The following is a 16,575-nucleotide window of genomic DNA, read 5'->3' as shown; positions in this document are numbered from 1 at the left end:
ATATATATAGAGCCCTCCATCCCAAGAAGCGAAATGCACATTCTTTTCAAATGCACATGGAACATTTTCAAAGGTAGATCACATGATAGGACACAAAATGAGTCTCAATAAATTCAGGAAAATAGAAATCATACCAAGCCTTTTCTCTGATCACAAGGGACTGAAATTGGAAAGCAACCCCACAGGAAAAAACCCAAAACAACCAAAATCATGGAGACTGAATGGTATGCTATTAAACAACGAATGGGTCAAGATAGAAATTAGGGAAGAAATCAGAAAGCTTCTGGAAACAAATGAAAATAAAGTCAGAACAACCCAAAACCTATGGGACACAGTGAAGGCAGTCCTGAGAGGGAAGTTCATAGCAATACAGGCTTACCTAAAGAAGATAGAAACATTTCAAACAAACAACCTAACCCAACACCTTCAAGAACTCGAGGAACAACAACAAAGATAGCCCAGAGCAAGTAAAAGGTAGGAAATAACCAAGATCGGAGCAGAATTAAATGACATAGAGACTAAAAGCACAATTTTAAGGATGAATGAATCCAGGAGTTGGTTTTTTAAAAGATAAACAATATAGACAAACCTTTAAGTAGGCTCATCAAGAAAAGAAGAGGGAGGACCCAAATAAACACAATCAGAAATGAAAGAGGAGAGATTACAACTGATACCACAGAAATAGAAAGGATTGTAAGGAATTACTACGAAGAACTGTATGCCAAGAAATTTGAAAACCTAGGTGAAAGGGACAAATTTCTAGAAAAATATAATCTTCCAAAACTCAATGAAAAAGAAGCAGAAAACCTAAACAGGCCAATAACAGCAAATGAAATTGAAGAAGTAATCAAAAAACTCCCATCACACAAAAGCCCCGGACCAGATGGTTTCACATGAGAATTTTACAAAACTTTTAAGGAAGAGCTAACCCCTATTCTTCACAGACTATTCCAAAAAGTCCAAAAGGAGGGAAAACAACCCCAACTCTTTTTATGAAGCCAGCATCACCCTAATTCCAAAGCCAGATAGTGGCACAACAAAGAAAGAAAATTACAGGCCAATATCGCTGATGAACATAGACGCTAAAACCCTCAATAAAATATTAGCAAATCGCGTCCAATAACACGTCAAAAATATACACCACGACCAAGTGGAATTCATCCGAATGATGCAACAGTGGTTCAATAAACGCAAATCAAGAAATGTAATACAGCACATGAACAAAAGCAAAGAAAAACCCACATGATCATATCAATAGAATCTGAAAAGTCTTTTGCTAAGGCTCAACACCCATTTATGATAAAGGTACTCAGAAAAATGGGAATAGAGGGAGCATTCCTCAACATAATAAAGGCCATATATGAAAGACCTACAGCCAACATCATACTCAATGGGCAAAAACTAAAAGCTTTTCCACTAAGATCAGGAACAAGACAAGGTTGCCCACTTTCACCACTTCTATTCAATATAGTATTAGAAGTACTAGCCACAGTAATCAGACAAGAAAAGGAAATAAAAGGTATCCAAATTGGAAAGGAGGAAATAAAACTGGCATTTTTTGCAGATGACATGATAGTGTACATGGAAAATCCTATGGACTCTACCAGAAAACTGCCCAACCTAATAAATGAATTTGGCAAAACAGCGGGATACAAAGCCAATATCCAGAAATCAAAGGCATTTCTGTATACCAACAATGAAGCGGCAGAAGCAGAAATCAATAAAAAATCCCACTTGATATAGCAAAAATAAAAATAAAATATCTGGGAATAAACCTAACCAAGGAGGTAAAAGACCAGTATGCAGAAAACTACACAACACAGAAGAAAGAAATCAAGGAAGACACAAATAAATGGAAACATATACCGTGTTCATGAATTGGAAGAATTAACATCATCAAAATGTCCATACTACCCAAAGCAATTTACAGATTCAATGCAATACCTATTAAAGTACCAATGGCATATTTCACAGACATAGAACAAACACTTCAAAAATTTATATGGAACCATAAAAGACCCCGAATAGCAGCTGCAATGTTAAGAAAGAAGAACAAAGTAGGAGGGATCACAATACCTGATATCAAACTGTATTACAAGGCCACTGTAATCAAAACAGCCTGGTACTGGCATAAAAACAGGCACATAGACCAATGGAACAGAATAGAGAACCCAGAAATAAACCCAACTCTCTACAGTCAATTAATATTCGACAAAGGGGGCAGTAACATAAAATGGGGTAAAGATAGCCTCTTCAACAAATGGTGTTGGGAGAACTGGACAGCTACATGCAAAAAAATGAAACTCGAGCACCAACTTACATCATACACCAAAATAAATTCAAGGTGGATAAAAGACTTAAATATAAGCCATGACACCATTAAAGTCCTAGAGGAGAACATTGGCAGGAAAATCTCAGATATTTCACGCAGCAACATTTTTACTGATATGTCCCCTAGAGCAAGGACTATAAAGGAAAGAATAAACAAATGGGATCTCATCAAAATAAAAAGCTTCTGCGCAGCTAAAGAAAACAGCATTAAAATAAAAAGACAACCAACTGTATGGGAAAACATATTTGCCAATGATACCTCAGACAAAGGTTTAATCTCCAAAATATACAAAGAACTCACACGACTTCACTCTAAGAAGACAACTAACCCAATTAAAAAATGGGGAAAGGACTTGAACAGACACTTCTGCAAGGAGGACATACAGAGGATCCAGAGACACATGAAAAGATGCTCAATATCGCTAGCTATCAGAGAGATGCAAATTAAAACCACAATGAGATACCACTTAACACCTGTCAGAATGGCTATCATAAATAAAGGAACAAACAACAGGTGCTGGAGAGGTTGTGGGGAAAAAGGGACCCTAGTTCACTCTTGGTGGGATTGCAGACTGTTACAACCACTATGGAAAACAGTATGGAATTTTCTAAGAAAACTAAAAATGAATGTGCCCTTTGACTCAGCAATTCCACTATTAGGAGTATATTGTAAGAACCCTGAAGCACCAATCCAAAAGAACCCATGCACCCCGATGTTCATAGCAGCATAATTCACGATAGCCAAGAGTTGGAAGCAACCTAGATGCCCATTGGTAAATGACTGGATCAAAAAGCTATGGTACATTTACACAATGGAATTGTCTGCTGTAGAAAGAAAGAAGGTACTACTACCCTTTGTAACATCATGGATGGAACTGGAATGCATTATGCTGAGCGAAATAATCCAGGCGGTGAAAGACAAATACCCTATGATATCACCGTTAACAGGAATCTAAACAACAAAACAAACAAGCAAGCAAAATATGACCAATGACACTCAAATACAGAATAGGCTGACAGGGTCCAGAGGGGAGAGGGGAGAGAATCATAGGGGAAAAGGGGATGGACTCACATGAACAAGTATAAATGACACATGGACAATAACTAAAGGGTGGGGGGCAGAAGTGGGAGGGAGGTGGGGAGCACTGGGCAGGGGGCGGGCAGGGCTGGGAATATAAGACAGAAAGCTGTACTTGAACAAGAATTAAATATAAAAAATTTATTTAAAAATTTTATTTTGGAATAATTTCAGACTTACAAAAATGTTCCAAAGTAATATACAGAGTCCTTTGTCTAATTTCCCCTAATGTTAACACCTTACATACACATAGTATAATTATTGAAATTAAGACATTAGTGTTGATAAAATGTTATGCACTAATCTAATCCAAGGGTGTCCAACCTGCAGCCCCTGGGCCACATGAAGCCCAGGATGGCTGTGAATGTAGCCCAACACAAAATATAAATTTACTTAAAACATTGTGAGATTTTGTTGTGATTACATGTCACATTATATTTAATATGTGGCCCAAGATAACTCTTCTCCTAGTGTGGCCCAGAGAGGCCAAAAGTTTGGATACCCCTGTTTAGACCTTATTGGAGTTTCACCAATTGTTTCACTGAGAAAGAGAAAAGCAGCCCACAGTAGCTGGTAACTGGCCCTGCAGTGATGTTGCTCAGAGCTGGCCTGGTCCTCACAGCTGGCCCTTTGTGTTCTCCTTGAACAGGAACAATTTCTCAGATCACTAGCATTAAACAAGGCCATATGTGACCGTCATGAATCAAGACACAACAACACCACTCCATATTCATTTCAGCATATAAGGAGCAACATGAACATGTTTTAAACAAAAGTGACTAAACATCCTCCTGTGCTGGCTAATATGAGTGCCTGCTGCTTTACTAACTACAGTGTTAGCCTGCTTCATCACGCCTGCCCTATAGGCAAGACTCATTGAGATGTGCAATTATGGATTTACTACAACTTCCTGACGGCATCTAATTGAGAGCAAATCCCTGCTTCCTTGACCCCTCCTCCAAATCACCTAATGAGTCCCAATCCTGTAAGAAGTCCTTTCTAACTTCCTCTTCCTGACACTACTCATGCTTCTCCATGGTGTGCTTTCTCTCTTCTTGGGGTGAGCAATAAACTCAAGTTGTCCAACTATAGGTGTGTTCCGGTGGTTTTGGCTGATGGTACTGACACCATTAATATCCTTTTTCTGGTCCAAGATCCAATCGAGGACTCCACATTGCATGCAATTCTCTTGTCTCCTTAGTTCTCTTCAATCTGTGATAATGACTTTCTTTGTAGCTTGTCTTTCAATGGTCAGTTATAGGATATTCCTCAATTTGTCTAATGTTATCTCATGATTTAGTTGAGGTTCTGCATTTTCAGCAAGAATAACACAGAAGGTGCTGTGCCCTTCTCAGTGTATATATCAGGGGGTATACAATGTCTATATAAATTATCACTGGTGATGTTGACCTTGATCATTTGGTTAAGGTCATGTGTTCTAGGCTTCTTCACCATAAAGTTACTATTTTTTCCTTTGTGTCTAATAAGCATGTTGTGGCAAGATAACGTTGAGACTATGCAAGCAATCCATTTCTCATACTTTTATCTACTAATTTTAGCCCCCTGTGGTAATTCTTACCTGCAACAATTACTACTGTGATGTTTTTCAAGTGGTGATTTTTTACTTTTATCATTCCATCTACATTTATTAATTGAAATTCTACTGTAGAAAATAGCTCTTGCCTTCCCCATTTACTTACTTTTCTGTTACATATTTATGTCAGTATGATCTCATAAGATTCATTCTATGGGTTATAACCCATTACTAACATTATTTCTTTTGTACTTCAAATTGTCTCACATTTGGCTTTTGGTAGTACCTTCAAGTTGGCTACCATGTCCATTTGACACTCTCCCAAAGTTTTTTGAGCACTTCCTTCTTTTCTTGCAATATGATATTATTTCAGGCTTATCTTGTACTTTCTCTGCTCTCTTAGAATCAGCTATTTTCCAATGAGTTCTGCTTTCTTTTATTAGAGAAACCAAGACCTGGGCACTAGGTACCGAAGTGTCACTACTTGCAAGCCCTCTCAGAGACAGAGCTAGGAAGTATTTTTCTATACACTCATAGATATTTCCAAATATAGCTGTATATGTATATCTATCTATCTATATCTACCTATCATCTATCTATATCTATATCTATCTATCTATCTATCTATCTATCTATCTATCTCAAATTCTGAGTGCAGAGTGATACATCCAATTCTAGTCTAACACCACAGGGGTCAATTCTTTCTTCCATCTTTCCTTACTTGTAACTTCTTTCTCCAAGAGTGAGAAGCCCTTCTCTCAATATCCACAACATAGTTACTTACTTGCTTAACATTTAAAGTAGTTTTGGAATTGCTAACCCAGATCCCCACGGGAAAAGTAATAACCAGAAAACACTTTTTATCTATGGTTCTTTTTTAGTTGAGGTAAAATTCATATGACATAAAATTATCAATTTTAAAGTGTGCATACAGTTCTTTTTGTCTTTATCCTTGTACTAAGTAGTCAAAATTCTTCCTTTCCAAGTTACTTCAGTTAACTTTTCAGTGTGGTTATATCTTATTCATTTGTAATCTAGTTAGATCCATTTGTAATTGTTTATAGTTTATTTTAGTTTAACCCACGTCCTGGTTAATCTTAATTATTTATTTGTGACTGTGTGAGATATTCCCATGGTTCTAAGAGTCAGATCTATACTCAAAGGTATACTCAAGCAAGTGTCACTCCTCATTCCTACTACCCTATTTTCATTATTCTTACTCACTTCCTATAGATAACCAATCTCATCAGCTTCTAGTTTATTCTCTTTCTCTCTTGTGACATATCTATCTATATATCTATTTCTATATCTATCTATTTATATAAATAAAATCACAAGAGTTACAGTTAGGATAATATATATATCATCCTTGTGATATAATGTATATATCACAAGTGAGCTGATACATAGATGTTTTTGTATACAGGAATGCTTTCTTTCTTACACTAGCATCCTATAAATACCCTCCCGTGCTTTTCTCATTTTTCTCACTTAGCAGTATATCCCATAAACCCATGTCAGTTCATAGAAATCTTCTTCATTCATATAGAGAGTTACATCCATTGCATGAATGTACCAGTCTATTCAGCCACTCTGCCGTGTATGAGTATTTAGGTTGTTTCTAATATTTGTAATTGCAAACAATGCTACAATTAACTAACTTTGGTGCACTCACTTTTGCAAGAGGGGCTAGCACAGGATCTGAAGGCAGACATGTCTGCTTACAGAGCCGCTGCTCCCTCTGTACTGCCACATTCACTCTATAGTCATAGCCCAGGCCTGAAACTATGCCCTGGTAACCCTAATGGGATGGGGTGCTCCCTGTCCTCGTCTACTTCTACAAGGAGCTACACTGGGTGGGACACTTGAACTGGTTGCTCAGTTGCCCTTTGCTGACTAATTTCTCTAAGTTGCCTTCTTGGAGGGTTATTAAATCTGCAGATTGGGGCCCCTGCCTGGGAATTGACCCTCTTAAATAGCCCACAACTGCAGCCATTCTTAAACAATACCATACAGAGCTGTGGGCAGACCAGAGTACACTTGTGTGCATGTGAGCAGATATGCCAACACATGTGGGCAATAGGCCCAGAGTGGACAGAAAAGTCACATTATCACCAATAGGCAGTGAACTTTCAATGGGCCAATCTAACTTCCACATTTCTTTGCAACACTGAGTACAGATGGACTTCTCAAGACCCCTAACACTACCTGATTGAGAATGATTCCCTTTTGAGCCTGATGGAGGGCTGGGTTGTGGAGGTGAGTATAGTGACCATTCAGCTACCATTCATGACCAACCTAGAATCTAGATAGCAGGGGGGAAGAAAAATGGCCCCACTCAGGTTGTTCAGCAATTTGCAACATCCTGGGGATTCCTATGGGCTGGGGTAGTAACGGCTTGGGGCAAGGATCTGGGTCCTTCTGAAGAGGCCGCAGTACTACTTTGGCTGTGTGAAGAGCTTTCTGCCAGGAAGCCCTCTGCTCTTTTCCTACATTTGCCTTCAAATACAGAATACCCACATATACCAGGCCCTGAGAGACATTGTATTATTTAAACAGGACAATAACTCCATGAGGGTGAAATTTTTTCTCTCCATTTTTTGTATAAAGAAAGTGAGGCTCAGAGAGTTTAATCAACTTACCCAAGGTTACACAGTAACTAGCAGAATCATGATTTGAATCTAAGCCTATCTGCTTCCTGAGCTTCAGATCTTTCTGCAGACTTCACCCTCCCAAATCCAACAAATTGTTTATTGTAACCCTAGGGGAAATGTTCAGGCTCATGGAATCACTTAAAGGCAGAAGTCAGATGCTATAGGGGAGGACTGGGAAAGCAGGGAACCTAAAAATTGTTGCTTTGAGCAAATTATTTGAACCAATTTCTTCATTTGAAAAGTAGAATTTACCTGCAGAGTTGTGGTTATGCCAACCTGGTAGCTACACCAGATGGGATGTGTTCTCATAAGTCAGTTCCTTTGCCAAGAGAATTGTTAAATATTTTATAAACCACCTCTTGTCCTACACCTATTCCCCTTGGTTGTGGAGGTCAAGTAAGACCTCTGTAAACCCCAAGAACACTCTACTCTGATGTTAACTACAATTAGTATTCTCAGGACTGGCTTCATAGTCTCACAGGTTTTGTGCTTAGTTTAATATGCTGCTGTTCCCATCTTGTAATTATTAATGACAAGAAGCCTCACATTTTCATATTGCATTGGATTCCACAAATTATGTAGTCAGTCCTGAGGACAAAAAAGGCAATGGCTGGCAAAATTAAGGAAAATACTCTAATGTGTCCAATCTGATACCAGAGGACTAAGAATATACCAGGATAATTCTTTTCTGGCTGAAGTTCTTTGAGTGCTGACTTACCTGTCTCCTGACTGTTGAGAGAAAAGAGTTGTTCTTGAGGAAGTGTCTGTATCCTGTACAGTGTGGGGCAACAGTAAGTTTATATTTGTTCATATGGAATACAATACAACATTTAATGAACAATAATATAAGAATAAATCCTGTGTTTTACATACTCACAACTGTAAACGTACTTTTGCCCCATCCTGTACATGGTAAGCCCAGTGTGTTAGTCCATTTGGGCTATTATAACAAAATATGAAAGACTGGCTTATAAGCAACGCACATTTATTTCTCAGAGTTCTGTAAGCTGGCAGTCCAAGACCAAGGCACTGGCAGATGCAGAACCTTGTGAAGGCCAACTTCCTGGTTCATAGCCTGTACCATCCCCATGTGTCCTCACAGTGAAGAAAGGGCCAGGGAGCTTTCTGGGGTTTCTTTTAAAATGGCATGAATTCCATTCATAAGGACTCCACCCTCAGGATCTAATCACCTCTCAAAAGCCTCACCACCAAATACTCCCTCACCTTAGGGGTTCAGATTTCAATATATAAATTTTAAGGAGACATGAACATTTAGTCTATAGCACATGGTACGTGAAAAATAGTAAGCAAAAACATCTGAAGAACATAAACATTGTCCTCAGAAAGAGCAGCTTCCCAGCTCCTGCTCTGTGGCCAGCCCTATGCTGGTTGCTATGAGAATACACAGCTACCCCCACCATCCTCAGAGGTCTCCTAGCTCGAAGGAAAGGTGGGACACAGAGCCCTCTGGATTTCTCTTTGGAATTATCTTCAAATGGGGCACAGACTTTTGGCTCAGGGGTATAAATATATGATTCAGAAAGGGCTTGTGGGAGCTTGTGCTGCCAGGAAAAGCTTCTGGTCAAGGTGAGACATCCAACAGTCTTAAATGATGCAGAGGAAGAATGGAACCAGCCAAGCCTCAGCCCTAGGTATAGACGCTAACATACTCCTTCATGTTGGGTCTGACTTTTGAATTCATCACAACAAACTGGAGCTGGGAGTACTGCAGGTTGGGTTCTCTGGAATCAGACACTCAGATGAAGTTCATAGTATGTATTTATCTCTTGAGCTGCAGTAACAAATCACTACAAAGTGGGTGGTCTGAAGCAATAAGCTTTTATTCTGTCACAGTTCTAAAAGCCAGAAGTTTAAGATCAGTTTCATAGTAAGGTGTTGAAAAGGGCTGTCAATCCTTATCCTTCAGACCAAGCTAGAAGGCACCTGTCTCAGACTCAGCCTGCCTGACCCTACCCTTCCAGAAGCTTGGCCTGTCATCTTCACTGTCACAGCTGTCCAAGGGATAGTGCCCGGAGCAGTCAAAGGCAAACCCCTCGAGCAATTTAGCTGCCATAAAATAGGACTTTTCTTGGCCCAACTTTAAATGTGAGTGAAAGGACCAGAATTGAGTAGGCCAGGGTAAGAAGCAGAGGCTGAAGGGGAATGCAAGAAGAGCATGGACTGGTAGCAAGGATTTTGAACTATCCCAGCAAGTCACTCTTCCTTCCTGGGCCTCAGTTTCTATGTCTGCACTGTGAAGCCTGTTAAGTCAGGCCTTCTAACCTAAAGGTGGTGTTTCAGAGGTAGGAAAGAGAGTTAACTGAGAAGTCCCTGTGGGGTACAGGGCTGGCAGGGAGACTGGGCAAAGGTTCAAAGAGCTCACCACTAATGTCTGTGGGGCCAGGGCAAAAATGTACATGGAGGCCCACATACCATATGGCTAAATATTTAAAAGCCATAAAGCAAACTAAAAAACATTTGGCAAAATATGTTTTGTTTCTGACCTTGAAAAAAATTTATAATAACCTGTAAGGTGAAGTTTCAGTGAAAATTCTCAGACTCCTTAGAGTCCTACATTGGAGGTCACAGTATGGAGAAAGCTGGCCTCAGTCCAGCTGCGCCTACAATGAGAATGGTCTGCTCATAGACCTCTTGCTCCAGGGAGTGGAACTGGCTAGGTACCCTGTGCTGAGCTTCAAAATCCATCTTTGTGGTTGGACTGAGGCCGTGCCTCCCCTGGGCTGTTCCCTGCAGCAGAGGCATAAGGGCTACCCATTGTTGGAGATTTGTTGCTCATCTAATGGCTAGCTTTAGCTCAAGGACACCCTGACAACCTTGCCAAAGCTTTCTTCCACTGTGTAAAACAGTCTAGGATACTCCTACTCAACCTTTGGGCTCAGACTTGCAACCTAGCCTGCTGGCTCTTCCAGCTGTTTCTGGGTCCCTCCTTCTTTCCTTCCATACAAGTACCTTTCTTAATACAATCCTTGACTGTTTTATCCTGTCTTGATACTTGCTTCTCAGAGGATCTGGATGAAGACACTGGCCTCCAGCCCATTTCTTACTTCTTACCTCTGGCTCCTTCCCACACCATCATGTGCTTTACTTGTACCTGTATGAGGCCCCAGACATCCAGGGTGTGTTCTTATCTATATGTGCCTTTGGCCTGCAGTCTTCTTACCCTGGGGTGGTGTGGGGAGTGTGACAGGACAGCTAGCTCAGGGGTAGAGGGAGCAGGAAAGGGCTCCTTTTGTCTGAGTCTAACCTAACGTGCTACTGGCCAGGGGCCTTACTGTTCATGCCAGCCTCTTGATTTCCACTGTTCTGTCTCATTCATCCTGCCTGTGAATACTTCTGAGCACACCTTATAACCACCTGGGCTGAGAGTAGGAAGCATGTTTCCCTGGCCCTTTACATTTCTGTCTTCTTTCACTAATTCAAGACTCTGGTACAGAACAGAGGGAACAGAGGCTCAGAGGTTGAGTGAGTGTCCACACTTAGATCTTCTGATGCCCATCTCTGGCTCTTTTGTGATGTTTCAGTCAGTGGAGACAATGACACTGTCACACAACTGCCCTCCAGCCATTGGAATATTCCTTAGTCCCTGGGAAATTAATGTGCATTTCTGCTAATGTCTAAAACATCTGCTTCTTTCAACTTTGCAACAACCCAGCTGGGAAATGGAGAGCCAAGGATGTTGTCCCTGGAGGCCAGCCAGGCTCCAGCCCTTTAGAACTCATCATTATACTTGCAGTCTGGATAGCGGTAGGCAAATCTGGGATCACAGGTTCTTAGGGGTCTCAAGATGTCCTTCAGCTGGCTGGCAGCCCCAAGAACTTCAGGGTCTGGGCGGGTACCCTCCCCACACTTAGCCAGGAGGACATCTATCTGCTCCTGCACTGGAGAGGGGAACTTTCCCCGGAGAAGTTGAGGCAGCACCTGCTGACACACCAGCACCAGGCTCTGCTTCTCAGGGATGGTATCACAGGAGGGCAGCTCAGTGTTGCAGCCAGTAACCAGGCAGCTAAAGATGTCTTTATTCTCTTCTTCCCTGGTGGCTGCTTGGCTCTCTGGAAGAGAAACAAGAAATGTTATACACCCTACAACTTGCTCTCCTTGGGGGAGATGCCATTAATTACATTTGCTGGGCGAAGTGGTGTACTCTCCTAGCATCTCTTGTCAGCAGGAGATTCAGGGCTCTGGAACACAATGGCCCCTGCTGAGAACAACATGAGAGGAACTGCTACAATAGGTTGATGCCCGGGCATAGAAAACATACTTATTCCTAGCAGAAATTGGGTTTATAACTATAGGGCTCGCCTTTGTATTGATTCTACCTTTCTTACTACTGAATTAGGGAACTCAGGAAATTACTAGAACCAGTATTATTTGCCCTTTAAAAATACAAAGTTGGTAGAAAGAACAGGTAATTCAGAATATGCATTCAATGGGTTGTAGTGGGACTGATATTCAGTGGTTTACATATCCCAAATATTCTGAAATCAGCCATATTTCTTCTAATAAAGGCAAACAAGGAAATGATAAGTGTGGCTTAATTGGTCTATCTTGGTAGGCCTTCTCATATAAAAAAACCCTCTGTCCTATTATTTGGTACATAACATTTGGTCGCCATTAGAGACTGGGATACTCAAAGGGCTCCAGAAACCCCAATGAGTCTGTACACACTGTGAAAAACATGATTCACTAGTATACCTCATGTGGTGCCATGCTTTTTAATTGGAAACTTTATAAAAAGCAAAGGGACCAAAATCAGTGTGTGTGTGAGGAAGGGCAGGACAGGTCCATGGACCACAGAGACCAAATTGGACAATAGCATTGCCCTTGGGGTCATGCCATGATGTAAACTGCCCCCACAGATAAGATCAAGGCCAGTTCCCCTTTGGAAATAGAGTTGGCACCATGAATGCTAAAGTGGGAGAAGGACATTTAATTTGAACTTGGGCTGATCTCTCTATGACATACAGAGACTTGAAAGGCCTAAGAGTGCTGTCCCTGGGCACCCTTTCAAGCTCCTGTCACTTTGACTTCCCTTTTGACAGCTGCTCAGCCAGGCCCATGCTGAGTACCTTCCTGCTTGTCGATGACACCCAGGGCACTAGCATCCCGGATGAACAGATGCCCATTATTAAAGATGCCAAACATGGCAGCATCCACGTGGGTGAAGTAGAGGAAGTAATTCAAATCATTACTCCTCAGAGACTCCAGGACTCTGAGGAGCTGGTAGGCCAGGTCAGCTGCCTGGTCTGGGGGTGCACCATAGAATTCCTGCAGTAGGTTGGTGCTGGTGCTGACCAGGAATCGTCCACAGGAGCCCAGGTACTTGGGCAGTGGCCATCCTTCAGCTCCAGGGAAGATCTGCCAAGCCAAGGGGAGGAGGAGGCATTAGAAGATTGGAGGGAAAAAATTCACAAACACAATGTTCTCTCTTTCTCTTTCTCTATCTCTGTCTCTGCCTCCCAGTCTTTTGGAATGAAGCAATACTGGCACACCATTCCTCCCCTCTTTCTATGCTTGTTTTAGATGAATAGATCCAGAAAAGGAAACTCTTATTTCTATGTGGTGGATTGCATTTTAACAGTGTCTCCGAGTGAGGTATAAGAATGTAAGCTATGAAAATACTAAGGCATTTGCCAGGATTTTAGATGGTATTCAGATTCAGGGGAATATGTTTATTTTTAAGAGTTGTATAGTTGGAAAAAATATGACTACTATGTGAGATTTCATATATATCACTGCTCAGGAAGAGGCCATGGGGATAGTGAAAAGAGGGTCAAGTTAAAGATGATTTAGAGAAAAATATTTTTAAAAATAATAGTGCATGTGGAGGGTAGAGTGGAGATAGAATAAGGTATGGGGGGATAAATGGTAATGGAAAAATAAAAAAGAAATACAATTTAAAATAAAAAAAATAACAGTGCAAACACCAAGTTCTGTAGTAGGCCAAAAATCACAAAGCCTCCCCTTGGGAGACACCAGTTTTGGGAACCACTGAACTGCCCAAAGTCCCTCTCCATTCCCTTGTCTTGTTGACAAGAATATCCCCAGACTCTAGTGCTCCTCATCATTCCCCGATTTATGGACACTTAGATTACTTCCATTCTTTTCTCCTTTCCAACTGTATGTACCTACAGGGCACTCCTCCGGGTTGGGGGGAGTCATTCTTTGGCTGTTTATCCACCTCCTGAGCTTGCTCAAATCTTACTGATCAGAGTTGCTGTCCTTCACAGAACCCTTTGGGGCTACCTCATATAATGAAGGTGCCTGTTATACCCCCACCCCACTCTAACACCTCTTTTCTTCACAGTAACTATAGCACTTTCTCCCTGCAGAAGGCAATGAACTAAAAGCCAAAAAGGCACTAATATGGACTGGTTGCCCCAAATCATGCAATAAAAGGGGAGGGACCTCAACCCAGCATTGTCCCCCTAGAAGTCCAATGTGAACCTCTTTCCTGGAGTGGCTTTTTGGGGTCACTATGTACCTGTAGGAGGATGGGATGTGTGTTGACAGCCAATGTGTAGAGCAGGCGCAACTTGTCGCGGTCTGTGAAGTGGTCCATGAAGATGCTACCAGCATCAGCCACCTCTGCATAGCGCCGAACCACACGGTCCAGAAGTCGCTGTGAGGGGCAGCGTAAGAGGGGGCTAGGCAGGCCCTGTGGGGGGGGTGGATGAGATAGACTCTGAAGGTTGTCTAACACTTGTGAGGGGTCCAAGCAGGTCAGGGCACCAGAAAGCCCTGCTTGTGGGGGATACCTTAAGGTTGGGGGGCCAAGTGGACCCTGGGAGGAGAGAGACCCTAAGAAGGTGGAGAGAGTGGGGAGTGGGCTGAGTGCTCCTAAGGGTTGGCACAAAAGAGGGAGGAAGAAGACCCCTGGGGTGGGGGGTAGGGCAAGAAGAGGCTCAGCAGGCTACCTAGGAGGGGGCAGGGAGGTCCCTGGAATGGAGGAGAAGGACCAGAGCTATCCTGGAGGCAGGGGACCCCCTATAGGCAGGCAGCAGGCAGTCTAAGCCATGGGCCTCTGGTCTGCATTCTCATCCACCATGGTGTCCCACCCTTCCCTTCCACAAAGAGCTGATCTCAGGCTGAATTGATGAAATTGGGCCTCTGTGATTGGCCTTTTTAGTTCCCTCTTCCATTTCACTAGGATGTCACCACAGTTATGATGTTGCACACTAGCATCTTATGTATGCCACTTTGTTCTTCTTGGGGTAAAATTGGGATATGGGCCTAGGCTTATTTCCCATGACTTTCTAACTCTCTCCCACACCTTTCTCCTCAGGCTGAACAAAGACAATGAGCTTACTAATAAAAGCAAAGAATCATTTCAGAACAGGGCCCTGACACCCAGTCTGCCACAATTAACCCTGGCTCCACATATACTAGCTAGCTGTGTGACCTTGCACAAGTAACTTAGTCTCTCTGGCTCCATTCTAAAATGAGGTGCCAGTAATAACACCCTAAGAGGTCATAAGCATCAAATAAATTAGTAGATGTAAAATGCTGGAACAGGGTCAGGTGATGAGTAAACACTCAAAAATACTATTTGTTATTATTAAATTAAAAAGCTAAACTCTCAGCACAGACAATAGTGATGATAGGCAATGATACCAATGACAGCAAAAGTCAGACTTTGTAAGTGAGAACAGGATTTCCAAGTTCCAAGAGCTTGGCTTTGAAGATCACAAACCATACCTGAAAATCCCAGGGCAGAACATGTGTCCACGGTGTGTCTATAAGTAGTGTTTGCAGGATTCCTCCCTAGGGGAGGCTATAGCTGAGTGAGCCATTGGAATAGGCAGCTAAAGGCAGTCCCCAGAGCCCTGGGCACTGCAGCATTGGGCAAGGACAGCAATGTGGAGCCCTTGATCTGCCCAGTGCTAACCCAGGAGGGTGGAAAGACTTAAGGGGACCTTGAGGTCAGAGCCTGACATTTGGAGAAGGCCTGAACAAGCCAACAGAGTAAGTTATCTAACCATCCTGCTTGCTTGGGACTGAAAGTTTCCTGGGACACAAAACTTTCAGTGCTAAAACTGAGAAACCAAGATGGTTGGTCATGCTACCACAGCACCACAGCTTGATCATGGCCTTGGGAATGATAAGCTCCTACCTCCAGATGAGGGCCAGAAAAGACTTTCAGAGGCCAGTGTGGATGCCTGTTTATCTACTACAACCTGGGCACTTAACAGGGGCCTTCTGTGCACGGTGGTATTGAGAGTAATTGTCATACTTCTTCACCACAGTCTGTAACAGTCTATAAAACAGTCAATACAATTTAGTGGGTTTGTCACTATATGGTCAGTTTTACATGTCAACTTGTCTAGGCTATGGTGCCCAGTTATTCAAACATTAATCTAGATGCTGCTGTGAAGATATTTTGTAGGTATGGTTAACATTTCCAGTCAGTTAACTTTAAGTAGATGAAATGCTTCTTGATAATGTAGGTGGGCCTGTCCCAAACAGTTTAAAAGCCTTACAAACAAAACTAAGGATTCCCTGAGGAGGAAGAATTCTATCTGTGGGTTGTAGTGTGAGCTCCTGCCTATGGGTCTACAACCTAAGGGTTTCCAGCCCACTGGATTTGAGATTTTTCAATCCCCACAATCACATAAGCCAACTTCTTGAAATAAACCTGATTTACATATACACAAAATTATATATTATACTATGTACAATTATTTTATATGTAGAATTTATATTAATTAATCACATGTCCATTGAATATGAATTAATAATTAATGTTTTCTATTTCTATAATATATTATAATTATAGTTACAGAGAATATCTCTATAATACACACACAGATTATATGCTGGCTAAGGGTAAAGCACTTGTTCCTTGTGGAAATATTAGCAACTGAGACCAAAACTAGATTTGCTTCTAGTGAAATCTGAGTACACAAGACTTAACTTTATCAATGAGTTGTTTGACTTTCAGTTGGGTTTTATCTGCATTA

The 16,575-nt window shown here is 41.7% G+C and overlaps 1 protein-coding gene across 1 annotated transcript; it reads right to left on the bottom strand.

Moving 5' to 3' along the window:
• Window positions 1-9,417: 9,417 nt before the first annotated feature.
• Window positions 9,418-14,273, bottom strand: LOC118981096 (divergent protein kinase domain 2B; the record flags this gene model as incomplete). The annotated part of the gene is made up of 3 exons (XM_037037824.1): window positions 9,418-11,667; window positions 12,685-12,973; window positions 14,100-14,273. Coding segments are annotated over 3 exons (804 nt in total), but the record flags the coding sequence as incomplete, so codon positions are not given.
• Window positions 14,274-16,575: the final 2,302 nt, after the last annotated feature.

The sequence above is a fragment of the Sturnira hondurensis genome, unplaced genomic scaffold (assembly GCF_014824575.4).
Source record: "Sturnira hondurensis isolate 20B ecotype Veracruz unplaced genomic scaffold, ASM1482457v3 Scaffold0023495, whole genome shotgun sequence".
NCBI classification, from domain to species: Eukaryota; Metazoa; Chordata; class Mammalia; order Chiroptera; family Phyllostomidae; genus Sturnira; species Sturnira hondurensis.
This window is presented reverse-complemented; position numbering and strand designations above follow the sequence as displayed.